Source organism: Micropterus dolomieu, linkage group LG08 (assembly GCF_021292245.1).
Source record: "Micropterus dolomieu isolate WLL.071019.BEF.003 ecotype Adirondacks linkage group LG08, ASM2129224v1, whole genome shotgun sequence".
Classification (NCBI taxonomy): Eukaryota; Metazoa; Chordata; class Actinopteri; order Centrarchiformes; family Centrarchidae; genus Micropterus; species Micropterus dolomieu.
This window is the reverse complement of record NC_060157.1, coordinates 16501978-16529974: the sequence shown is the minus strand read 5'-3', so window position 1 is coordinate 16529974 and position 27997 is coordinate 16501978. Positions and strand designations below refer to the sequence as shown.

The window sequence follows — 27997 nt, the reverse complement described above, 5'->3', positions numbered from 1 at the left end:
TGACTGAATACAAACAAGTAATGACAACAGCATGAAAGGCAACAGAATACATACATGGCAAAACTATAAATAGTAGCAGCAGTAATAGTTGTGTACGTGTGTGTATGTGTGTGTGAGACACATGCACAGGTTCCTCCTAAGTTTTAATAATAGCTCATTGGAGCCACAAAGAGAAGAAACTGGCAGCATCTGTGTCAGGTAGTGTTGTAGTACTTGAGACCGTTCTTGGTCTCGAGACCGGTCTTAAGACCCCTTTCTGATGGTCTTTGTTTCGTCTGAAACACCCAATAGGGGTGTGGAAAATAACTGGTTTTAGCATCTAGCAGCTCTACTAATAACAGCAGCATCAGAAATAAAAATAGCAGCAGCAGAGGTCAGTAATAACGCTGTAATAATGTGATAATGCTATGCAATGTATCATTAAATAGCTGCATTTCATTACTACCTACTTGTTTGGATTGTTACAAATACTTAGTAGTCACACAGTGAGAAAAATACATCTTTGTCCTATTCGTTTTACAATCACATCGTAGCCTCATAATCGTAATGAGGATGCCTAAAAATTCCCACCCTTGAGGTGATGCAAATCATGAGACCAGTGAAGATTCACACCCCTAGATGCAAACGATGGTTGTTCAGACTTGGTCTACCAATATGTACATATAACTATGACCTGGATGACTGAGAACCTTCACAGACATTATCTTGCTCTGGTTTTCTGTTCTGACAATAGCAGCTAAGCTTTACTTCCAATTAGCTTGTGTTGCACTCTCTTTCATGACGTGTTTGATTTTGACTGAGCGCAACCTGTCCGATGCGCCGGCGCCTGTAAAAACAATGTATTTACATATATATTTAAAAATCTGACCCGTCTACCCCAAACAAACGGTCTGGCCCTTCTGGAATTTGCCAGAATTTGCCAGATGGCCAACCCGCCACTGATGAAGAGGTACCAGACAGGTGCAGAGGGGGGTGCAATAGCTGCCCTTTTGCCCTTTTTTTTTGCTTTTTTCAAACGCAAAATTTCCTTCATTTTATTTATTTTAAAAGTTGTAAAGCCCCTTTTGTGAAGGCCTGCCTGATCAAACTTTCAGTAAAATCAATTAATAATAATTTCGCAGTAAATAAAATGACCCAATTGATGACTTTTCACCTGATGACCTCATCCGTGACGAGCCTAACACGAGTTCAGACACCGTTAGTGATTCAGCAGCTCTGCCTACAGGACGCTTGCGATTCCGCCGGTAAGAGGGGTTTGCCGCAATGTGCTTGGTGTGGATTGTTGCAAAGAGAGCATGCACAGTTTTTGTGTGTCGCCTGCCTGTAGAAGTAGCTAATATCGGCTGCCAGCTAACACGCCGACAGCTGATATTACTTCTACACTATAAACAAAGGTGCTCTGTTCACTTTGTTCGGTTTGGGGGAGAAAAGTTTCACGGGCGTAATTTGTAATTTGACCAAAATCTTTGCACTTGAACTAGGATTATTACAGTGACTTAATAAAAGCATTGTGCCTTAAAATAAAAAATAAGTATAACAACATTGGTAAAATTCTAAGCCTATTCCTCCGACTTATAGCCTACTTCAGCCCTTATCCAAATAAATAAATAAACAGTAGTGTTTATAACAGCTCAACTATAATAAAAACTGGAAGAACATGTAAAAATGACAGTACCGATGTAAAAAAAAAAATAATATTCCTGACATCAAAGGAAAGAGTGAAGAAGAAATGGCCCTATAAGATTTGAGAAAAATGTATGAATTGTTGAAAACAAACATAGGATATATATTAGCTGATTTAACAATTATGTGACCATGAAAAGATGTAAAGATTGTTGAGTGTGTGGGACTGGCTCACAGTGACTGACCTGCTGTAATACTGCAGCATCTGCCAAGGCTGACTGCTAAGGAGACGCTCACAGAGCTGCACACCAAGAGCTGCAATTATGGTCACAGAATTGTTTAATCAGCTAATATATATCCTATAGTTGTTTTAATATCTGTAGTTACAGATCACCTCCAGTAGTATCAGCAACAACACAATAGCAGCAGCAGCAGCAACTGTTCCCTGTAAGTTATGTCATCCCACAGTGTTTTAAAGCTAGAGTTGGGTATTCCCTATTTCTTTTTGCGTCCCAGCATTTGCTGATGTATCGATACAGAAGCATCTGTATATCCGTGTCAACAAGGAATACATAACGATATATTTCTATGTCAACAGTATGAGAAGAGTCCTATTTAAATCCTTGTTCCATTTGTCCTTTTCGAGCACCTGCACTTCCACAGGTCTCTGCACGGCCCTGAGAGGTACTATCCTTCTTGGCACAAGAAGAGAAAAAACTTAGTCAGAGCGACTTTCTGAAACGGCAATCAGGTAAACTTGTGGTCTCTCACCGCTCTCACATTCACTCAGGATCAAGTGGCGTGTTCTTCCTCAGTTTCACCCAGTGCTGGCAGTGTTAAGGGCGATTAGCTCACCGCCGAGGGCTCGCTGTTAGCCACCGGGGGTTGGCTCTGGGAAACATCAGTTGTTATTGTTATAATAGTGTTATGGAAAAATCCCCATTTTTTTCAATAGCTTCTGTGTCATGTGATTCAGGGACGTGCAACACTGTGCAAATGCATGGGTGTCTTTTACACTGGGGACGCTGGGGACATGTCCCCATTTATATGTCCCCAAAATAACTTGCAACAATGTTAAATAACAAACCTTGAGAAAGGTTTAATTCCACAATAATATTCCACTAAATATATTGTAATTATATGTCCACTGTAACACTGTAAAAGACAAGCTGCTGATTACTGCATTACATTACATAATATTTTTATATTTTGAATTTTCACCTGCTCCCTGAATTTTGTGTTTCACTTCATATAAATCAATAAATTTTCACCATAAGTTGGTGCAGAAATGTCTCCAGAATGCAGGAAATTAAGTATTTATTTTCTGGGGGAGGACCACAGATCCCCGCTCATATATTTCAGCACTGAATTTTTCTTCAAAACTGGTGTTTAAATATCTTCTCGTCTTGTTTTTGTGATATATTGGGCATCGTCACATCTCGTCTTGACGGGTGCATCAAGCAACTACCACAGGGAGCATTTCAGAATAAGAGCGTTTTGCCTGCCGGATTTTGCCAACATGTTTAGATTTTGTTGATTTGGTGATTTAGTGCTTGCTTTTTGTGCCTCTACTATGATTAAGAAGGTTACATAGTTAAACTGTTTCTTTTTTTGCCTGATTTAGCTGTGTTTATTGTTGATAAACGATCAGAAGTCTGTAACAGGTATTTTATTTTGAAAATTGACTGAATTCGCTGCCGTTTCTGTATCTGACTTCCTGCTCGGTTCATGCGCTCTGTGCTGCTTCACGCTGGGACGCTTCTGGTGTGAGCACAAACATTTAGCAGAAAGCCTGCAATCAGCTCTGTCAGCAGAGAAGCAGACAGACTCTGTGGACTTTCAGAGAGAGTCTGGGGTCATGTAAACTTGGTTAATATGACTTTGTAGCAGGTGGCCACACGATGAAGCTCCGAACCCAGTGTGCTGGGAGCATTTCCAAATATTAATAAATATTAATAGAAAAATGACTAAAATTTATTATGAAGGGGTGAGTCTGATTTGCCTAATATAGTCCTACAATTCGGCATTGGTTTGAAGGTATTGAAAACAATTATGATTTTTCCATAACACATTATTATTATATATTAATGATGGTCCCTAAACCAACCCCCGGGGGTTAAGAGTGAGTCCTCGGAGTTACACTGCCAACACTGGGTGAAACTGAGCAAGAAGACGCCTCTGGATCCTGAGTCAATGTCTGGCCAATATCCAAATTTAAACTAACTTCACTGCAGTTGCTCACCCCTCCTCCTCCTCCTCCTCCTCCTCCTCCTCCTCCTCCTCTCAAAATCTGATGTCAGCAAATAACAGAAATGTTCAGTTTGTGCTTCCCAGTGAGTCCCTCTCTTGCCAGACCTTTTCCCCCTGACCAGTGTTAGAGTGACATACAACTATTTACTACGTTTGTCAACCGCAGACTGGCAGTAAATCAGTTTTAAAACTGCAGCTCGGAAAACATTCGGCTACTCGCGCATTCCAGCAGCTCATTCCTCTGTAGGGGATCCAGCGCGTTGTCACTCCAGCTCCTCACATGTGGACGCTTCTTTTGCAAACATTTGAATGGCTGTCTGAAGCCGAGCTTACACTCACATCTGACCAGGGACGTGCACAGGGGGGTTGCTCTGGTTGCCCGGGCAACTGCCCGTTTGCCTTTCCTGACTCAAGTTGCCCTTCCGACTCGCCCTTCCGAGAAAAAAAAATAAAATAAAAAAATAATCGCGATCGCAAAGCCTCATTCACTTCCATTCGGGCACCGAAAGTGAAAGTCAGTAGGGGAAGGGCAAACTCTGTTTAAGTGGCTGCACTGCTGCAGCGCTGCCTGCACGTCAGTCGATTCTGTTCCCTACCGGAATTCCGGTTTCCTTCCTTTATGCAATCATACTACAACAAATCATGCGTAGTTTTGCCCAGTTACCATACGTGATACGTACCAACAGAAGTGAATACGAGCTAGAAGCGCAACTGAATGTACGGGAAGCCAAAAGGTTAAAAAAGGATTGTATTTTTTTCCGAAATCTAAGCGTTTTTTTATTCAATATTTTATTAGAAGCGAGTTTTCCCCATCTGTCAATTCAATCTAGATTATTTATTTTCAAATTAAAAAAAAAAAATAAAAAAAAATAATGATTAAAAAAAACAATAAACAATAATATAAGGAACTCTTTTTTCATGACTCGAGTCATGTTTTTCTGTTTTGTTATTAATAGTAGTTTAGGTTATTGAGTGCTGTATTTAAGTGTTTTTACTTTTTGTATATTTTTTAATAAAAAAATGTTTTTTTCTCAGTCCTTCATATAGCCCATGTTTTTTTGTTTGTTTGTTTTTTGGGGGGGGGGGGCCTTTTTTCAGGTCAGAGCAACTGCCCTTCAAAATTCCTGTGCACGTCCCTGCTATATACAATATCAAAAAATAATTGCTATTAACTATGTGTACAAAGCCAACTGTGACAAGCAAAGGGTAACATTACTGTAGAGTTGACAGAAAATACAGACAGATGTGCAGTTTTTAAAATGGATATGTGACACATTACATTGAGCAAGTAGAGAATATTACCATGAAATGAAATAGAAACATGTAGTTAAGCATTTTGCAGCCCTGATTCATGGTTAATACACAGAAACTACGACAGGTGTTTCCAGGTAATCATTATGCCTCTTTTCCATGAAATTAACTTGAAACAGGTAGTTCAGCATTTTGCAGCACTGATTCATGGCTATAGACAGAAACTACCACAAGTGTTTCCAGGTAACAAGTCACAGCATTAAACATATAAATTTTACAGGACTACCTTGATACAAAAGAGGAGGAATTTCAGTGCTGTACCAACAATTTCACGTGATTTTGAAGGTATTACTCTCATAGTAGCCTGTAATATTATGAAAACATCCATTTATACTACCTCAAAGCAAAAGAAAGAATATCTCTCTGTCTCTGTGAGATGTCGCGGATGTTTGAACATCTGGAACAAAGCCTTCCTGTTTGGGAAAAATTAGATGATAATTCATGGGTCCAAACGTAAACCTAGGCCCTGCTTTGGTTATTTTTGGGTCACTAGAGCTGCAGTCTGGCAAAGGTCAATGCACAGAATGGGGTAAGCACATCTGGTGTAAAGTGAACCAGCTGAAGTGTTCTGTCTGAAATCAGCGGGAGAGGTACGAGGTCAGAGTTCAGACTCAGGGTGACGTCTGTGTTTGTGGAGGAGAACGGGGATCTGGAGGTCACCGCAGGTCAGGATCCCGAAGCATGTGGCACCGGAGTGGAGAGCACAGAGTGGAGTGGAAAACACGGAAACATGACGTGAGCCCCAGAGTTACTTTATGCAGTAATTCTTGTTGGCGTTTCCTTTACAAACAACCGCTCACAATGTTTGGGAGAAAATTTACTCAATAGAAATCACAGCTAACATTGTTTGACATTTGTTACTTACTGGATTTGGACAGAATTGTTGTCAGGCATGAGCAGGATTCTTTTGTCCCAGCACCTTTTTCCCATATGGACCTGGTTTTCAGCTCATTTGCGCTGTACAAAATCAAGAATAATACACTCCTGTGTTTGGACTTTTCCATACATTGAAAACTGAATCCAGTCAGTCTTTGTGTTTGACTGCTGAAGATCTGATTTCAGCAGGTGCTGCATCAAAGGGTTATGTTTGCCTGTGTCTGCGTGTTTCTCTTTCTGTGTCTGTGCACACTGTCATTGCAAAATGACAACTAAATGTGCAGACATGCCTGCTCATTCCACATTAAATGCTTCTATGACTTTCAGCTATGGCTCACTCTTCTCTCATGCATGTGCACGCAGCCCAAACACACAGTAGCTAATAAATCACCAAATTACCAGGGCTGTGTTGTGGTATTAATCTGTTGACTAAGTGCATGTCTGGTGTTTTGAATTGTTTCACCGCAAGTGCTCTTTATGTGTGTGTGTACATTTGGATTGATGTGATGACATTGTCTCACTCACACTTTCCTTCGCCTTTATCCCGATTGGTAGGTTGACTATAACCTGTCTGGACATGAAACGCTCCCTCGTTGCCATCAACAGAACAACAATACTTGATCTTTTCAAATACTCAAATTCACTCAAGGCTCAAAATAATACTAAATCAGCATTTGCTATCCGACGCTTTGCTATAAATATGGTTTTTAGCCATACAATAATATGTTCTTACAAAATCCCATGTATTTACAGAGATCAAGTTTACTCAAAGAAAGTGCAGAAGAAATACATACATAAAACCACACCAACATCAGAGGAATGTGGTTTGAACATGTGTATGAGCTTGTGTGTACATGCGTATGTATAACTTTGTGTTGGATACTCATCAAACACACATACACGCCATAGCCCCAAGGATACAAGTGAAGCCACTTACTATAGCTGATTTGGGAATGCATAGTATGCATAACAGATTGGTCACCTACACAATGAGCAGCATTTTATAAGGCATATTTCCTCTTATAATTGTTTTAGTCGGACAGGCTTCCAAAAACTATAGAGTTGTGAAGACTTTACAGACAATCTGTTTAAGTCTGTAATCAAGTTTTGTTTTACTTAAAACGTGAGGATTGACGGCGTATCATGCGGAGTTCTGGGGAAGAAGACGCTTCAGGAAGCCATTTCTCTCTGCTGGATTCTCTGTTAAGCCTGTGCATCCAGCTCCACGGTAAATATTAATTCACCTTAACCCCCGCTGCAGGCCACATATACACACGCACACATGCAGACATGGTGGAAAGTAGCCACCATATCTCTTTCACCATAGCTCTGCTCACATGCTGAACATGGCATGCTGCTAACAGACAGAGGATGGGCCTGGGAGGTCCCACGCAGACAGGTGGTTGATATCAGCTAAAGGGGGAACAAGAGGGAGGGGGGGGTGGAGGAGGAAGATATGGACTGAGGGAGATGGGGCGGCAGAGAGACACAGGAGCAGAGAGAGAGAAAGAGAGACAGATGACAGAACGATGCGGAGACCACACAGAATAGAAAATGGCCGGGTCAAGTCTTTAGTGAGAGGGGTGAGACTGTAATGAAACAAATGCTGGGAGTGACAACAACATTGCATTTTTTACACTCTTCAGAGAATTCAATACAGTCCTGACAAGGCATCTATGTATAACAGTACAACAAAGTTGATTGTGCTAGTCTGCATGATTAATTGTTGAGATTTTCTAGTCTCAACCAACTGACAGTCCAGGACCACATTAGGATTTGAGGTTGCTGTAAAGAGGCTGTCAGTTATGCCTGATGGCTCTTTAAGGCCACGTGGCAGCAGGATGTCCTCATGCTGGTGCAGTTTTTTTCCTATTTTACTTCAGTACCCTGGAGTGAGTTACTTAATCTCTACATGCTTCAACGTTGACGTTTTCACTCCAAACTACTGGGACAAAACATAATTAAGTTCAACAAATCAAATCCATGTTACACTTATTTAAAGTAGCTAAACGCTTGCTTGCAGCCATATTGCTTTCACTGTACTGCAACAGCGTTTCAAGTCATTACAGAACACAAGTACGAATATTAAAAGAATACTGTACATGCATATCCTAACGTCTGATGCAACATATACCCAAATTGCGTCTATGGGCCCACACCCATGCTTATGGCGTCAGATGAAAGCGCAGCCCAAATGGGGCATAATAGAAAACGTGGGTGTCTGACTGAGCACATCTGTCTATTTACGCCCATTTTTTGTTTTATATTCTGTAGCAAATTTACCTGGGTGACTCATTTACTCATTCACCGCTCCTCCGCTGTTTTGTTTACAACAGCATGCAGTCAAAGTGTCACATGCAAATCTATATGCTCAATTTTGTGGAGGGTACAAGCTGTGAAAGACACATTCAAAACACAAATATCAGATTGTAAGATTCAAATCAAACTCGTGATGATGAACTGAATGACTCATTCTAACATTAGTCAGATCTTCATCAGAAACACAACTGAGATTTATTTCTCCTAATCTGTGTTAGCGTTTAGTTTCAACCACATACATGCTGATATAGTTTAATTTATAGTTTTTCAAGTTCTGCTCCGGTGGATGCCCTTAGAGTAAATAAGCAACATGAGCTACAACACCTCTGAGACAGCTGTTTTTTGTGTCTCCTGGAGCAGATATGGGAGGAAGGTTCTTTTCTGTTAAAGCTATTGGAAGAAAAGAGACAGCAATGAAACTGCATGTGTCTCTGACTCCTCAACTCTTTGCAACTCCCTGTAGCTTTAATTCCTCCCTCCTTCCCTGTCCTTGAACTCCTCTTTGTCCATCCGTTTCTGCTCCCCTGTAACTTTGTCCTTCCTTGTTCTGCTTCTTTCTATCACATGCTCCTTTATTTGTTAAATTCTCAAGACATCTCATTGCCCATTGGTACCCCGCCCTCCATTACTTGTTGCCTCTCCCCATTCCTTGATGTCTCTGATTCTTTCCTCTCTATCCCTCTGTCTACATCGCTCTCCATAGCCAGTCAGGCATTCTTGCCTCTGGCCTGCCTCCTCTCACTGCTCTGCTGTGGGATCTTAGATTCTCACCAGGAAGGGGGAGTTATTACCAAGACAATGCCAAAAGATTAACCACTTGTCATGAGAAGATTGTTGAATGTCAAGGTCATAAAAACTAGGGGTCTGGAAAACATGTTAATCATTGTGTTCATCCTGCGTTCAAGGCCTGGAGGACTGGCCTCCCACGTCTGCGGGTTCAGTGCAGGGAGAGGGTGGGTTGACCGGGGATGGGCTTGGTTGTGGTGGCAGTGGTGGTGGTGAGTGGGGTGGGGTTCACTAACATAGCCACGGTGCTCTGGCTGCGGTCTTGCCTCACTGCCAAAGAAACCTCATCCCTGGAATTCTGCTAGGAACCAAGACAGCAGCCACATGAGCGATCAAGAACATTAAACAGCATCACAACATACATCTATGTACAAAAAAGGCCTATTTCTCTCAAATATTGTTCACAAATCTGTCAAAATCTGTTAGTGAGCACTTCTCCTTTGCCGAGGTGTGGCATGTCAAGATGCTGATCAGACAGCATGGGTATTGCACAGGTCTGCCTTAATTAGGCCGGCCACAATAAAAAGCCACTCGAAAATGTGCAGCTCCATGACACAGCACAATGCCACAGATGTCGCCAGTAGTTTGAGTGAGCATGCGATTGGCATGCTGACTGCTGGAATGTCCACCAGCCCAGGACCTCCACATCCAAGATCTTCACCTCCAAGATTATCTGAGACCAGCCACCCGGACGGCTGCTGCAACAATCGGTTTGCATAACCAAAGAATTTCTACACAAACTGTCAGGAACCGTCTCAGGGAAGTTCATCTGCATGCTCGTCGTCCTCATCAGGGTCTCGACCTGAGTGCAACTTCACACAGCCATTGAAGAGGAGTGGACCAACATTTCACCGGCCACATTCAACAACCTGATCAACTCTACGCGAAGGAGATGTGTTGCACTGCGTGAGAAAAATGGTGGTCACACTGACTGACTTGTTTCTGGACCTCCCGGACCCTCCCAATAGTGAAATTGCACATTTTCGCATGGCCTTTTATTGTGGCCAGCCTAAGGCACACCTGTGCAATATCCATGCTGTCTGATCAGCATCTTGATATGCCACACCTCGGCAAAGGAGAAGTGCTCATTAACAGATATTGACAGATTTGCAAACAATACTTGAGAGAAATAGGCCTTTTGTGTGCATAGAGAAAGTCTTAGATCTTTGAGTTCAGCTCATGATAAACGGAGGCAAAAACAAAAGTGTTGCATTTATAATTTTGTTCAGTGTATATGAAATTCCTTTGAAAGTAGAATTATCGAGTGACAGCAGTTGTCTCAGAAACAAAGTGTTCACGTTAATGTCCACAAGTTCAAATTTGTTGAACTGTGACCTGAGCTTTGCTGACCTGGCGCAGCAAATCTCTGCTGATCACTACTTGATTTGAAAGATGGACGAAAAAGAATAACTTGTGTTTCTGAATTTCTGAAATTTTACAATAACAAATAATATACATATGTTTGGTTTGCTTATTACAAAAGCAGTGTTTGAATCTCTGAAACAGAGCGATCTACTGCTAGCAACATTAGCATTGTAGCTAATGTGGCACTGTTTAATGATGCAGGAAAAGTATATAATACGGCAAACCACATGGTACTTGCAGCGCAAGACCCTTGTTTTTCCTCTATAATATAAACTTTTAGCTTTATTAATGCAAGATAATTCTCAGTTTGTGATATAAATCCAAATCACTTCATGGCCATTGTGTTGGCATTGCTAGAGGAGTGGGCTCACTAATGTTGCCATAGTGCCTTTGTAATAAATACAAATGCTTTTCTAAATGCATGCATAACATATAGCCAAGAAACATTGGTATTACATAACTTTTTTTTTTTACAAAGTAGGCAGTTTTGTTCTGGGAAAGTGCTAGAAGCCACAATGTTAAACAAACAATAACAACAAGTGATATTCCTTGGTGTACAAAGAGATGCATTGTTTCAGTTTACAGTTTCTATGTGCTACTCAACCCTTTCTTTCAAATGTAATTACTGCTGAATTTTGCTGTCAGCTAAAATGTTGTTTATTTCACAACCACCGCAAGGATTCAATCTTTCTATTATGATGAATCATTGTTCGACTTACCATAGGACAATGTGTGACAATAGGGAAAAGGCTGAGGTTACATTATACTCATGTCTCTGTGTTGTTTCAAGGTAGCCCTTCCAAATAAAAAACGACTCCGAAACAAGTATTGTGCCAAATGCTGACTTTAAAGCTTCACCAAATGTAGCATTATGCATAGCTGAAGACGTGTGAAATCTCAGCTAATTATAAGATCTGCTTCAGGCCTCCTTCATACATAATATGCCAAACTTAAGGCCTGTGGTTCCTGGAAATGTGTTTCATTATCTTGGACGGGAATTGGAGCCTTGTCAAAGTTGAAGTGCCTTTGAGCCTTGAAGACATGAAGAGTGTATAGTAAGCCAAAATTCATATATGCATATTGCACCTATTGTCTGATGGTGTGTGGGATCAATTTAATTTGTAGGAATTTACATTCAACTAGAAGCTTTAAAATCTCTTTTTCTTGGACAGTTTGCATTAGTGAAAAAGTTCAAAAGTGGAGCCATATGCTGACACAAGTCCAGCTGTTTTAAATATCCCAGTTCCAAGACAAATTCCATTGGGAATTGTGATCGAATTGTCTGTGTTTTTGGCAGGTCTTTAGAGAAATCACTTTACAGCTTCTGAAGCAGTAGCCAATAATTTGTAGCCTGCAACACAAAAACAAAACAAACAAACAACCACAGTCTGGGTTTGACGTGGCCAAGTTGAAAACTGGAGGGGAGGGAAGGGGGAAGGTAGTTCAGATATATGAATATGATCAGAAAAATTGTTGTGTCATTCCCCCAAAACACAAGGAAATGATAGAAAGGATGCACAAGATCCAGAAGAGCAGTGCTCTGCACCTGCACGTGCATGTGCTTGCACATTGCTGAAAATCTGTTATTGCTGTTGGACACAGAAATGGCCATGTCTGCATGACATTACCTCTGGCTTTTAACCGTGAGAGAAAAAACGAACATTAGGTCCAATTTCAGGAGCAGAAAGGGAGAACCTGGATAAACCAGAGAAAGTCACGAAACAGCAGGATGAAGACATTGGCTCTTTATCAAAGTCTGTTCCTTTTAGTTTCCACACCTTGGCTCCATGCTTCCTTGATATTCTTAAGATACCCTGCACAGATAGAAAAGCTTTTATTTTACCACAGCTGTGTAAAATGGTGGTACATGTTTCATGTTAAATCCTACAGGCGCCAACTGTGCATATAATGTACACTTGCTGATCGAAACAAAAAAGAACTTCAAATACTGGCTTCTTGATATACCCCCTCTCACTGCATGGCACCATGTTCATTTACTGTTTTATTACAAGTAAAATTGTTTCAAATGGTTGCTCATAAAACCTGAAGCCACAAATATATTTCATAGGTCTTATTGGCAGAGTGACACTGAGCTGGGAAACATTCAGCGGATGAGTGAAATAAAGTACCTGCCTCTGTGCGGCTGCCAGCATCAGCCAGCTAAGTTGAATGAAGGGTCAGTCTTTAGAAAGCTACTTATTTTTATAGAAATACATTTGAAAGTTGGAAATAGATTTACCTGCTTGTGGTTGCCAGGCACATTTTATTGTTGCACCCAGAAACCTGAAGCTAAAACAAGCTGATGTCAAGACATGTACATATGTTCTTTTTTCCATATTGTAGGGGTTGGCCAGTTCGCACTATAACAGTTTGTACAGTAAATATTATTTTGTTCGGTATATCTTGCATCATTTATCATCACACTGAGGAGTCAAGTGCTTTAACAGGTTGTGTGTGCCTGTCAGTTTGATGCTGCCTGTCTCTCTCTTCCTGTGTTTACTGTTTGAAGTATCCCTGATGCAACACAGGTGCCTTGGTTCTCACAGCAAATGTCTTTTAAACATGAAGATGAGGGACAGGGCAGAAGCTGATCTCTTTCGTCTCTGTTATTCACATTACGACTGTCACATGTCTATAGGTCGATAACGTTTACTTTTAGTTTTTTGTTCACCAGTCTGTAATGAAAGCTGTGGACGGTTTGAGAAACAAAGGTGCAGAACAGTTCACTTCAGTTCAGTCAGTTATTATCTGATATGGGCAACGAAAATATTTCCTGCACATACATAATACCAAACACAATTTTTAAAACTGTCTACAATGAATAAACACAGTAATTAGGAGTACAATTGTAATTTGAGTTGTACTGAAATGTTTATTAACTACAGAAAATGCTGAACGAACATGTGTTTCTGTGCAACCATGAACAGTCAATTTCAAGCTAGTTCAAATGGTTTAGTTTATATTAATAAATCCCATCTTAATTTACTTCATTTATGGCATCTGTGTAAATGAACCAGTGTTCTCCATAACATTGAATTAATCAGAATTATAAGCTGTGCACTATGGGGTTTTTTTACAGAATTTTCTGGCTTGTGAAAAAAAAATAAAATTAAGTTTATTTCATAGCGCGATTTGTTCTGACTGTCTGACCTGTGCTGTGTATCCCATATATAATACTTTTTAAGGGTCCCCAAGAATAGCCAGCTCACTGACAGCCTCTCAAGAACCTTTGGAGAGTGTAACTTCATTGTGCTTTTAACAGACTCTGTCTGCATGACATCACTTTGCGTGACAAAAACTTGATTCACTGCGGTATCTTGGCTGTTGTATTAGTTTCACATGGCGGCTTGTCTAAATTGTGACAAGCAGATTGTCTTCCCATACATGACAAGCTTTGATTGCAACTGTGGATGAATCAGTGACTGGATGAGAAATGGAGGCAAATACAATTTGATGGCTCTGTCAAGTGAAAAGGCACCATGAGAAAAGACATCTGAATTCTGTTGCGATCCTCCATTTTAACTGAAGAGTTTAAAGCTTCTCCAAAAGTAAGAATTATTTTGCCTTTAAAGACTGATCCTTTTAAGTGCATTTTTCAAACAATGATTAATCAGCATTAAATGCTGTTTCTTAAGAGGAAATAAATATATCTTCCAACATTTGGATTTGTGTAAAAGTGAAAAGAGGGCAAGTTGACCTAGCAGTCATCCCTCCCATCCCTAATTATTTCCAGTGGATGACAGTAGGAGGAACTGCGCCACACTGAATTGATGAAAGACACAGAAAAACTGTTTACCTTTCTCTGTTTTTCTCCACATCACTCTCTCCATGTCTCTTTCTTCTCTCCCTCTCTCTGTCTCTGCAGCTGTCAGTCTCTCCTTCTCACTCCCTCATAATCTGATGCCGTTGTCATCTCTCTGAGAGAGAGGTGTGTGTTTGTTTGAGGGAACTGTTGATGTGCCGCTCCTGCACATCTTTTAACATGTACTTGTATCTAATGACTAATGTATCACGCAGCTCGGAAGAAAACCCTGTTAAGTGTAAACTAACCTCGGATTGATGGCAGGCAACGCTCTCCTAAACTCCTCATGTTTTGGCCCACCTGCCTTGTTGTCATTGTATCACCATCAACACATTGTGCTGTAACCACATGCAGTAATTTGGCAGCTTGTAGATACCAGATCCTGACAAATGGAGCATCTTGTGGACAGGCAGACTAAATGAAAATGTGTTACTAGCACTACATGCTCAGTAACAGTAAATGTGTGGCCAGTCTCCACTGCCTTGGGCTAAGTAATTTGTTTCTGTCTGAGGTGTTTTCTTCTTATGCTGGTTTTCCAGGTCACAACCTGGCTGCGTTACTTATGTCTTCTTTCCAAATACTTTCATCAGCTTTGGCAAACTTGTTTAACCAGGAAGTGCAAGGTGGTACCTTGTACGCTTATACCAAAATGAAAGTGATGGATAACTCAACAGAAATGGTCTTGATTTACATTTTGGCAAAGCTGGTGAATCAGCCTATTGTGAGAAAAGAAACCTCTTTAGAGCAGGGGACGTCAACCACATGAGGCTGTTTTACAAAGTATGTTCTCATAAACATCCTCCTGGTGCAAACTGTACAAGGCATGAATCATAAAAGGATATCGAACAACTGCTTTGTTTATATCAGTGTGTATTAATACAGTATGTTGAGTGTCTGGAAATATGAACCATACTGTGTCTGTCATTTCTGTGGTATTTGCTTAAACAGTTTTGGAATACCTTTGTCATTATTTGGCTGACACATGTGAGCAGGACTGTCTCCTGCTGGCTCTCTTATTCTTCAGGGCATGTCCCATGTGTGTTTGTGTGCTCTGATCTGTCTGCCTGAATACTAAAGAGGAAAGCAGCTCACCCTATCCCGTGCATGTCAAATGCAGGGAGCCTCACATGGCCATCTGAGACTTCCTGTTATATCAGCACCATATGGATCGCCTTTCCCCCCACAGTTTGATATAGGATGTATGTTAGTTTGTAAAATCCATTGGACCATTTCATCTAACATTTTCTATTCCAGACCCTGTCAGCACTCTCAGATGTGGCTGAAATATCTAACTTTCCAGTGACGCTAGCATACAATTTCTGGATCAGAGTGCAGTTTTGTTTCCACAAAACCATTAACACAAACATACAGCAATGGGAGCGCAGATAGACAGCCAGACATATTCTGATCCCGTGCTGAAGTAATCCTATAAGTCAGAGGTGCTCTCTAAACTGCTCTGACCCCTGCGCTGCAGTGTTTACGCTGGCTCCACTGGCATTAAACACAAGCCACATATTTTTAACATTAGGATCCTCCCGGCTCTCCCTGTAAATAGTGAGCTGCCCTTCAGCCTGGATCAATCAACTCACTGCCTATTTGGACCAGCTCCATGTGTGTGTGTATGATTGTGTTTATTGAAGCCAAAAGATATCACTGGTAGGTGAGTTTCGCGAAAGTCTCTAGCGCTTTCCATCTTACAAGATTACTTGATTGTTTTGCAATTGCAATGAGGCAAAAAGTATTCAGATCTTTTATTTGAGTAAACAATACCACAATATAAAAGTATTTAATAACATGTTAGTCCTGCATTTAAAGAAGTAAAAGTTCCTAGGTTTTATCTGCAAAAGTAATAATTTAGTAGAAACAGATTTTTTATGTTATTGGACTATTAGTACTGATGAATTAACATATAAGCACCATTTAATGTTCAATTTAATTCAATTAAATTTTATTTATATAGAGCCAGTTCATAACACAGGACATCTCTCTGGACTTTTCATATAGAGCAGGTATAGATGGTACTGTTTATAATGTTATTTACAGAGACCCAACATTTCCCACACTGAGCAAGTGTTTGGTGACTATAGCAAGACAGTGGCCATAATAATTATATATATATCATTATATATATGTATGTTATGTATGTTATGTATGTTATGTTGTGGTTGTTTGAGGTAACTATTTTACATGCTTTTGGGTTATTTATTTTACAGTAATGCATAATATTCATATATGTTCATGTTCATCATATCATTTGTATGTTTTTGATGTATAGATAAGTAATATTAATAAAATACTAATTGTGCACATACATCACATACAGTATATCACAATAGGATATTTGAAAAGCTGAATCCTAGCTTAAAAATCTTAACCAGTACATATAGTTAATGTGGTGTTTTCCCACTGAAAGGTAGTGGAAAAGAAGGATAAAGTAGCATTAAATAGAAATACTCAAGAAAAGTACCACTTCTGCAGAATTGTACTAAATGCATTATTTGAGTACACATCACATTCTTAGCTTGTAGTAAAATACTTGAAAAAATTATTTCAGATGCTAAACTGCACTCATGCATCTGGGTGGCTTTTTCTAATGAGATCAGGGCCAGTGACACTTATGTATCTCAGCTGCTTGAGGTGGCCTTTGAATTCTGGTCTATGCAGCCAACACTGACCTCTTCTGGTTATTATGTGCCACACTGAGGGGCATTTCGATGCAAATAATTTATCTAGAAGATTTCAACAATTAATCAGAATCACATCCTAAGCTTTTTTATATATCCAGCCAGGATGCTGTACCTCTCACAACAAGATTGTAAAATTAAACATGTTGAGCTAAACATTTACAGCACTAATAAACTGTGGTGTTCCAACACCAGCAAGGTGTGTAGATAAGCCCAAAATACTGACACACCAGTTTAAACTCACCTCAGTGACCTTCTGAGTGTGTGTGTGTGTGTGTGTGTGTGTGTGTGTGTGTGTGTGTGCGTGTGTGTGTGTGTGTGTGGTGGGAGGGGTGGTGGTGGGGGCTGGAGGGGTGGTGGTGGGGGCTGGGGGGGTGGGGGGTATTCGTAAACATCACGGCTTGCAAACTATTCATAAAAACAACCTTCCATGCATTCCTACATGCGCATGTATGTACACATATATGGCATGTGTGTCCGTGTGTGACAATCTGTGTGTACGCGCATGTGTTTACATCTCCTGTTACAATGCATGCAGTGCAGTGCAGTGACTTGAACTTTGCATTCAATATATATATATATGTGTGTGTGTAACATCTAAATTAGGTGTGACATTCCACACATTCCAGCATATGGCAAGTCTAAGCTTGGAGAGTGTGTGTGTGTGCTTTGAATGAGACAAGGTCAATTAATGGTAAATTGTGTCTGTCTGTGAGAGCAGTGGTGGTCAGGGGAAGAGAGGCGAGAGTTTTGCTCTCAAAAACCACCTCATCTACAATTCTAAATGTGTTTACCTTACTTATAGACATTTTACTTGTACTACGTCTTGCACTATTTTACCACTGAAAGAAGAAAACTTATACTATACTACTATATGTCCAATGTGCTATCTCAAGGATAGAAATGAGCCCCATTTTGTTTTCTCCTCTCTCTTTCTCTCTCTCACATTTATATAATGTTATAAGTGAGAATATGATGTTTTTAGCAAGAACATGTGTTGCTGTGTTTGATACACAGCATTCTAGTGATCACATGTGCAATGGGCTGAATATATGTGCTTGACAAAGAAATAACTCGCTGTACGTTCATGAGAAATAAAGAAAGTGTTGAAGTTGTTTGAATAGTCCACATAAGCATGTTCCTTCTATTTATTTGAGTTTAGTCTTGATAATGGCAGAAACATTAATTCATTTACCAGTATTTGTTATTTGAAATGGTGAATGGTTTTCGTAAAATATGGATTGGACAACATGGGATTTACTATATATGAAAAGCTGAATCATGAATCCATATGTTTAAGTTAAGTATTTGGTATGCGTGTGTGTGTCTGTGTGTTACAGAACTGTGGTTCAGAGGGTCCAGATGGCAGGCATGAGGGGCCCGGCCTGCACTGGAGTCTGGCTCTAGAGTCCACAGGGGCTCCCACTTCAACTGGACACATTCCACAGGTACACATAAACACTCGCCACAGCAACACACAAAACAAGATTCATGTACCCTTAATACAAGTTAGACAATTATAACTTAGTTATTTAAAACAGTATCAGCACTAATAAAAATAAATCAACAGAACATCAGCGTTTTGGTTGTAAAATCTGCATACTTCTTCACACAGCTGTGAAATTTCACATGCAAGGTCAGGAAGAAAGCGGTCACACATGAAATTGATTACATATCATCCCTTCATGGTTAAAGTGGTGCTGTTACAACTATCCTGGGTCTCCCCTACAGTAAGATCTGATGGAAAAGACTCTGCTGTTTGAGGGACCTCTCAATGAATCCTAGCAGGGAGGAGGATTTTGCCGGGAGAGTGAATTCCCCCTTTAATAAACACACACTTGAACGTAAATCTTAGTTAAATCAACAACATCAAATATAACAGGTTGGAGTGGTGGAGGGAGTTTAGTGTGAGCATATTGCAGCTAATGCCAATGAGCCAACACAAGCGCAACTAATGTTGAACATGGCTTCATTTCAATAAGAGACACTTAAAGTTACGTTAAGCAAGTGGTTTCACAGTTAGGTTTGGAGGGAAAGGCTCTACTGTTAGAGGTTAGAAGTTCAAGGAAATTGAGCAGCAAGGATTCTGCTGACAGAGCAGATCCCTCAAAACACAATTATTGCTTGCTGCTTAATTATTAATTAGCGCAACATCCTGGCTAGCCAGATAGAAGAAGAAGATATACTTTATTAATCCCGCAAGAGGAAATTCAATGTTTTTTCACTCTGTTATTATTGTTAGTATTATACACAGGTCTGAAACACACATGCGCAAACAGGACCCATATCAATAACACACAGAGAGATGTCAGAGTGAGGGGTTGCCACTCAGTGCGGCACCCCGAGCAGTTAAAGGTTCAAGGGCTTGCTCAAGGCCACCTTCAGCAGCGACCAGGAGGTGAACTGGCACCTCCCCAGCTACCAGTCCACACTACGCAACTCTGGGCCGAGCTGAACTACTGCTGCCCCAGAACGTAAACATAAACATAAACATCCCAATTCAAGGGAAATATTCTGTATATAACTATGATGTACCTAATCTATGTGAAGCATAGGTATCTCAAGATTATTGATTAGATGAACATTTGGCAGGATGCTAATAGTATCTTGATAAAAGGGAAATAACATACAACTAAAATGTCAAAAGCCAGGCATCTCAAAGCTAACCAAATTAGCAATAAGTAGGGGTTTAGCTATGAATTCCATTATGGCATGGACAACCATAAGCAAAGTTTATGTAAAGTAGTGATCTACCAGAGCAAATAAAACATGAGTTCGCAGATTTGTCTGGTTCCCAGGCTACTGCTAAATCCAAAGCAACTCCTAACCGTCAGGGGAAAATGTGCCCAAAACAAGTTGAGCCCATCCAGGAATCTTCAAATGTATTTTTGTGGACATAGCAACAAGGCACTAGCGATACCAATGCAAAACATGTATTTTTTGCATTTTTTGCATTGGTCAAACGAAAGACTGTTAGAGATTTCACATGAATACACAGATTCTGCAGCATAGCAAACTACACAGTCACTCACTATAAACATGTTGCAAACAGCTGATGCCAATCAGCCAGTAGGCCTACAAGCGGTGCTCTGCCTGAACTAGACTAATGCTATGCTTCATTAAGTAATGATAAATCCCCATCTCAGGTTTTCAGAGCCCTAAGAAATGGCATCAAATTGCTTATTTTGTGTGACCAAGAGTAAAATAAAGTTCAACAGCACATCATCACGCTTGAGTATCTGGATTGTGGTTCTAGAAAATGTTTGGTAGTATTTCTTGATAGGTGATGTATCTGTTTTCTTTTTGTCCGTCAGCAGTTTTAACAAGAATGTAAGCTGTATGTATGTGAGTCAAAGACGAGATTATTAAGCTAAATTAAATTGAGTTTTTGAGCTCTAAAGTGTCAAAATGTCCTTCAGTGTAACTGTCCAGATTAAAATTCTAATGGCAAAAGTGTTTGTACAATGTAGAAATTCATCCTAAAAATATATATGAACACACATGGCATGGTTGTGTTGGTGTTTGCAACAAATAATACTAAATCTGTCCAAACTTTCGTGCTTCGTGAATGTCATTCAGTATAATAAAGATAAACAGACATTTTAAAGCATATCGCATGATGGTAATTATGTGACATCAAAAAGAAGACCCATTGAAGACCCTCTAGCTATGGGCTGAAGTGAGTAAATCTCTCTGAAGTATATTATCATTTTCCTTTTTCACCCTCTAGTAGCATTTGTAACAAAAATGCTTGGCCTTCAGTACAACACAGAAAACATACTTTTATTATTTGGATGGATGGATGAAAAGTACTGCCTGTTAAATATGCACATCAATGAAATCTGTCTTTCAGTAATGCACTTTTATCCTTTTTTTGACCAAAAACGTTTCATGTTAAACTGCAATGTCACCCGTTATGCTGAATGAATTTTAGAATCCCACAAAGAAAAATACTATTGCTGCTACTAATAATATTCAGCCAAAGAAATCACATTTAATTAATATTTTTGGGTGGTAGTGATACGTGTCATACAACACCAATATTTTATATGTTAATAAAATAACTTTTAATTGACTCAGAAAAAAATATCAAAGGATGGAGTGAAAAATACTTTTCATTGATTTTTGCATTTTTCTTTTGGTGTAAGACAGAAAATAGTTGTAAAAATACTCCAAATTTTGAGTTGTACCCGTGATGCATCAAATATGTGGTATTCAAAATTAAATAATTTTCTTTCTTTCTGGGTAGCTATATTTCTGCCATTCTATGCATGGGCATATTTTTTTAAATTCACTTAGCGTTATACTGAATGATATTTTGCCAGGGTATATTCACATGAATCACAATAAAATTAAATGATTAGCTTTGTTCTTGAATACAGCTAATATAAGGGCAACATAAGGTGACACTCCAAAGAACTTTAAAAAGGCTTTTAGGAAAATGTAATTGTTGTTTTATTTTATTGCTGTTTTGAAAACCATGTACGTCTTTACCTTGGATATACACATGACTGTGTCTGAACTTTTGTTTTTCTTGTGTTCGGCTCAGGACGTGTGCCCATGAGGTCGTCACCACTGGCCCTGCTCCTCCTGATCGGCGTCCAGGCTGTACTGAACATGGGAGGTGGATTGGCCCAGAGCGCTGGGGCAGCCAACCACAAACTAAGACAGCAGATGGCAGCCAATCACAGAGCAGGACAGCAGCAGACAGCAGCAGGGGACTACCTTTCTGAACACCATTCTTCCAAGGAGCATCATAGGACCAGCCACCATAGGACCAAGAGGCCCCATCCAGCAGCTTCACACACCCAGGATAGGAGCCCTGTCCCCAAGCGCACTACGTCAGATTCCCCCCCTGACCCCTCCATCCCAGTGGTGGACCCCAAGTTGTTCTCCAAGAGACGTTACCGCTCCTCGCCACGTGTTATCTTCAGCGAGGTGCCCCCATCACATGATGCCCTGGAAGGTGAGGGCTATGACATTGAAGGGGTGAGGGGGGTGAGGGTACGGCGCAGAGCGGGATCGCACACCATGCACCGAGGAGAGTACTCAGTATGTGACAGCATAAATACCTGGGTGGGCAACCTGACACGAGCCACAGACATAGCTGGGAACGAGGTGACAGTCCTGCCCAACGTTACAATCAACAACGTGGTGAAGAAACAGTTCTTCTATGAGACCACCTGCCGATCCCCCACACACAGAGGCTCCGGGACTGCAAATGGGGGAAGGCCGGGGGGACGGGGCGGCAAACAGGGCTCCAAATCAGGCAACTCGGGCTGTCTCGGCATCGACAGTCGCCACTGGAACTCCTACTGCACCAACACACACATATTTGTAAGTGCCCTGACCACCTTCAAAGAACGGACAGCGTGGCGTTTCATCCGCATCAACGCCGCCTGTGTGTGTGTTCTCAGCCGGAAGTCTTGGGCGGGACGAATGGGGCACTGACTGGGGAGGTCAACTCCTGACCACTGAACTTTGACCCAAGCACACACATTTCTACTAAACAGCCACTGCAGCTTTATTGCCAATACTGTAATCCTCTTCCCCACCTCCAAACACACACACACAGTGAATATAGCATTCAGTCCACACACACTTACAAACACAAACACACACACACACACACATACTCACACACACACAAACACAAACAGCTTCATCAATCCAACCCCTCGGTCCCTGACCCTACCTCAGTCTAAGAAGTCCTGGTTGTTTTAAGTTATGAGGACTGCATGTCATATTTATGGTTTATACAGTCAAATATGAATATATACAGTATGTGTATATACAAAATGAATTCAAGCTTTTAATGTTGTTGTTGTTGTTGTGTTGTTCATGCTGTTATTTATTAAACACCTCAGTACTTGCCTGGTTTCTTGTGTCAGTTTAAGATAGTGTTCACATGTTGGCTTTCTTGCCGCTCTTATCAATACGTTTATATGAATAATGAATTCAATGAAAATGTGAAATATTGAAGAGGCGGGTTGTAATGACACACCCGCAGAGAATAATCACCTAGCTCTGCAGTTCCCACCTCAATGCTGGGTCGCTTTTAAGCATCTTTCGGCTTATTCCACAACTTTACTGTTTTGGTGCTTAGCTGGTAAAACACATAGTAGTGTTTTAGTTTTTTGCTTTTCTCTAATAGTTGCTAGTTCAATAGTTACCTAGTTAGTTAGTTATCTCTTAAGACCCCTAACATGCCCCGTGAAACAAAAGGGTCACAAGAAGACTTTGCTTCATAACATTTCACAAGCACAAAAGGTTGTGAACCACTGCTCCTAACATCCCAGATGTTGCTCTCTATTTCTTCAAATATATTGTTACTATTAGAGGCTGTTCTAAATCGCTGATGTCTTGTGTCTCTGTTGACACTGCAGCATTATTCCAGGACAGGGGACAGCAGCCAGTAGCAGAGTCGACTCTTCCTAGGGTGAAGGAATGTCGTTCCCACCATACTAGCCTGAGAGTCCAGCTATGCGTTTTATACACACAGGGGAAGATGGATTGGTTGTGGTGTTCCCAGCGGTGCAGCAGAATTCCTGTCACCTTGGAAAATTGGTGTAAGCACAGCTGTGGGAAATGCCTGTGAGCCTGTGTACGTGAGGAAATACATACAGATGGGTGACAAATGTGGTCCAAAATATCCCATAGGTGCTTCCCTAGGTTGAGATCTGGTGAATGTGAGGGCAATGGCATACAAGTCACATCATTTTCATGGTATGCATTTGCAATATTTCTTCACTCACTTAAGCCATGTCATTCCTATTGTCACCAGTTTGTTTTTAAAAGATGTAGGTTGACAAGAAGGGCAGTGTAGGGCAACCGAGAGAAATATTCATCAGATCAGATTTCATCCAACATAATTCAGAAACTATACGCTGGTTTGGCAGTAACGTAAGAAAAACAAGTACTTTGCAACACATGGTAACGGTACTACGTAGTGTATAGCATATGAATAATATACATTACTTTACTAGAAAGCCCCATTGACAAAAAATAGCTGGAGTCCCCTATTGACTCCCTTTAAGTAGTTCTTTGGTAAACAAAAGCATTTTTAGGAGCATGCAGGAATATGTACATTTTGCCGCAATGCTCCTTTACAAGACATTTAGACAAAACTGGTAATGATGATGCACTGACCTGTCCTTCATCATCTTGATTTATTTTGTTCTTTGGTGGTGCATATACCGAAGAAAACTCGCAAATGATCAAATTCCATTCAAACAAACTGACACACAATGAATCTGGTCCCTTGGGGGTCAGCCCCCCTCCGCTTCCACCAGCTGGTAATTCAGACCTGTATACTGCAGATTATCTTTGTATTAGCCAGGGAATGTGTGCCAATCACATACATCTACACATTTTCTCTCTGTTCACATCGCATGCCTTGGACAGGATTTTTGCAAGAATATGCTGACCTCTTGTGGTTAAGTTGAAGTCTATACCTAATAAATGTTGGCGCCTTAAGAAAATGAGAGAGGATGTTACAGAGCCCGCTCTCTCTCTCTCTCTCTCTCTCTCTTCTTTGCTCTCTTTTCACTGAAAGCTGAATTCTGTGCCTTGCCTCACATCATCACCCTCCCCAGGTACCAAGATGTGCTCTCACCCTCACTAATGCTGCTACTTCACAAATAATAGTACTATTCAGCTATGGATGCGTTGCCAGGAAACCTCATCGCTGCAAGACTTTCTGATCAAAGGTTTTTTTTCAGAAGGTGACCCCAGACAACCTCTCACTTTGGCAGGAGCTGCAAACATGTGGTGTGGCACGTTAACTGTTTTTTTATTCTTCTTCTTCTCATTTTTTTCCGCAGTAGCTGTCAAGTTAGACAAGGCGGTGACCTGCATTTAAAGAGAGAAGGATGAAGTTGAATTCTGGCTGCAGACTTTGCACCTACACAGAAACCAAGTATTATTTATTTATTTAATTTTGTATACTTTTCCAAATTTTTTCAATGTCAAGTATAGGCAGACATGCAGCTGGATTAAGACATTGAATAACTTGTCTGTGACCATTTGTAAAACCCTGCATTTGAACTACTCAACCCCCAGTACATGACAAAAGAACACAGACTGTTCTCTGAAAATAAATAACAACACAGTCAGTGCTTGCAGTGTAAACAGTAGATGGTGCTATGCTGCCACAGATAGAAGTCTCCTTCACTGCTAAAGTCTCTCTCAGTTTTGTGTTGTCACAACTGATCTAAGTATTGGGATCACAGCTTCATTAATATTATTTTCAAAAAACAAACAGCCCAAACAACTTAATTCACCTCTTGACTAGTTTGAGACTGTTGTTGACCTTCACATCCGACTGATATCACAGTTTGTCATCAACAATGACTTCAGAGCTGACGAAAAGGATCCAGGCCCTGACCCAAACATGGGTGTAACAGACGGCAGCTATATTAACAACAGCTATTACTGACCGCACCCTTTCAAGAGACAAGGATAAAAATAAGGAGTTTATTCAAATTCTGAATATACTCAACAATAGAAAAGACAACAGTTTAAATTTGTTTAAACTATGGCTGGCTCACTGTGTGTATGAAATATGGTCCTGTTGGCTAAAAGAACAGAGCAACTGGCCATGCCAGCCCCCCGATGGACCTGTTAAGTCCTGTCATGTTGAGCTGTAAAATTATCTAGTCAGCTAATTGTTCTCTATTTTCATAGAGGTTATGACCTGCGCTCGTTTTTCTTGTTCACATGTTTGGAACCACATAGCAACCGAGCCGCCAACAGCCCACAACAAGCTGGGACATAGTGGTCTTGTCCCAGTCTCATCAGCCTTTCCTCTTTTGGCATTGCTCTGGTTAGCATCCAAACTAACCACCCTCCCCCCTCCCCCTTCCCGTTCTTTTTTTTTTGTTTTGTTTTGTTTTCTCTCTGTCCTCCGCAATTCCCTTAATGAGTCTCACAGCACAAACTCTGCTGCTTTGAGAGTTGACAGTTAATTTTTTGAGACAGACGGGACGTGTGAATGGCTGACGAGAACTACATGTTGGTGATATTCACATAAATACATCATCTAAGCATTTGTAGCCCGTCTCCCCCTTTCTCACTACCATGCCATTCTTGTCTGACTCCTTCTTCCCTCTAGCATTCAGCTTGGCAGACCACTTTGGTCCTCTATAAGGATATTTTCTAACCATTGCCTAATTTCCCAGCGATAAAAAGATGTCTGCTCTCCATCATTGTGGGGGAAATATTTATGTTGAACATTGAGTTACATTCTCCAAGTAACAGTTAACAATGAGGGAAGAAATCCAGCAGAAGAACTACTCTTACTTTTATCTAGTTTGTGTTTATATGCTATGCATAAGGTAGGACAATGCATTTACAAATAAGAAGTCAATTGTGCTTTAAGTTCAGAGAAATATGAACACAAAATTGACCCAACTCAGGACTGGGCTAACTTTACCCAGTACCCATGGGTGGAAAACTACTTGTAAAACTCAACATCAGTTAAAGAAAAATACCACATACACTAACTAACTGTGACATTACAATAAAAATGTTGTTTTTTTCTCAAAGAAAGCCCTACCTTTTCCAGGGCAGTTACTTGTTCAAATAGATTTTCATTCCATCTTTAAAGATTAAGTTGAATGAGGATGACAGAGAGATGATAAACTCGCATGAACTGAATCTCCGTACTTAATTTAACACCATGGGGAGCAAAACAGATAGAAGAAGAAAAGAGTTTAGCTCCCAGATCATTCTTTGATAATTGTTCAACTTGTCTTATTGACAAACAATTAGGCAACTTCCTTTTATAAAAATTCTTGACCCTTTTTTCTCCCTCCACGTGATGCTTATATTGCTGCAAGAGGTAAATGCTGTCTTGTAAAAGGAAATGAAGTAAAACCTGTCATCTAATAATGAGATTACAAAACGAAACAAATCCTTTTTAAGGAACTAATTCTTGCATAGATGCAAGGCTTTCTCTTGTTAACTTGCTGTCTTAATAGTATGTTACCTGCACTGCGCATGAGGTTTGACATTGCAGTAATTCTGTCATCAAATATGCTGGTTCCCATACATCATATGTGAGATGCTATAACTGTATGGGATTTATATCCCAGTAGAAAAATATCACAGGTTCACTGTCCATGCTGATGTGGAAAGTTAATTCGTTACAGGCTGTCCTATTTGAACAGTGACTGTTTCTTAGTTGGGTTAAATCACAAACTTGGTGAACACTGATCTTTATTTTTGATCTATATTGAAGGTGCGAGTGGATGGAAACAGAATAATAAGTGGATTTAGCCTACATCAAATAAACACCATTATTATATATCTTTTGGTCACTAAATTAGCTTGTCAGCCAATGTGGTGAAAATATCCTATGGCAGAAAACCATTGCTACTATGCATAGCCGGGCAGACATTGTGGTGTGTAATAACACTTAATATAATAATCACCCCAGACAGGCAGTAGCATATTTATTACACTAGCAGAGAAGAAAATAACAGAAACTCACAAATTAGAAGGTTCTCACATATACTTTTTAAGAATATTACAAACACTTAAACGACTTCACAGTCAAAGCAAGTGTTGCCAATGATGTGCTAGTTTTCTCTGCAAGTTTTCTTACTGTGTTGCTAGAGGCAAGATTTTACCATTTTAGAACCATAAGGTGGCATGCGGTTGCAAACCTGGGAGGCAAATAGAAAAAGGACATAGTGGATATCAGTTTACTACAGGTAAATAGTAACTTTTTTTCAGGGAACACAACACTTAGGCCAAACATTTGCCAAGTCTCCATCGTGTAGTCTCGGTCCCCCCATCAGCCCCCCTCTGTATCGAAAGGGGCGGTCTGGAAAGAGTTTAAGCGGATCCTGCAGTGTTTTGTGTGCGTGCACGCGCGCATGTGTGTGTGTTTGTGTGTGTGTGTGTGTGTGAGAGAGAGAGAGAGAGAGAGAGAGAGAGAGAGAGAGAGAGAGTCTGCTGTGGAGGCGCTTCTTGATGC

At 40.4% G+C, this 27997-nt stretch overlaps 1 protein-coding gene across 3 annotated transcripts in view; it reads left to right on the top strand.

Annotated features, from left to right (window-relative positions):
* The window catches only part of ngfa (nerve growth factor a (beta polypeptide)), a 57998-nt gene extending 35139 nt beyond the window's left edge, over window positions 1-22859 (top strand). For 2 of the 3 annotated variants that reach the window (XM_046056760.1, XM_046056759.1), the window contains exons 2-3: window positions 18357-18464; window positions 21566-22859. In XM_046056760.1, the coding sequence (XP_045912716.1) occupies window positions 21577-22467 (891 nt within the window). In that variant the 5' untranslated portion in view covers window positions 18357-18464; window positions 21566-21576 and the 3' untranslated portion in view covers window positions 22468-22859. Of the gene's footprint in view, window positions 1-7174; window positions 7289-18356; window positions 18465-21565 lie in introns of those variants that run through there. The other variant, XM_046056762.1, reaches the window with a different exon arrangement.
* Window positions 22860-27997: the final 5138 nt, after the last annotated feature.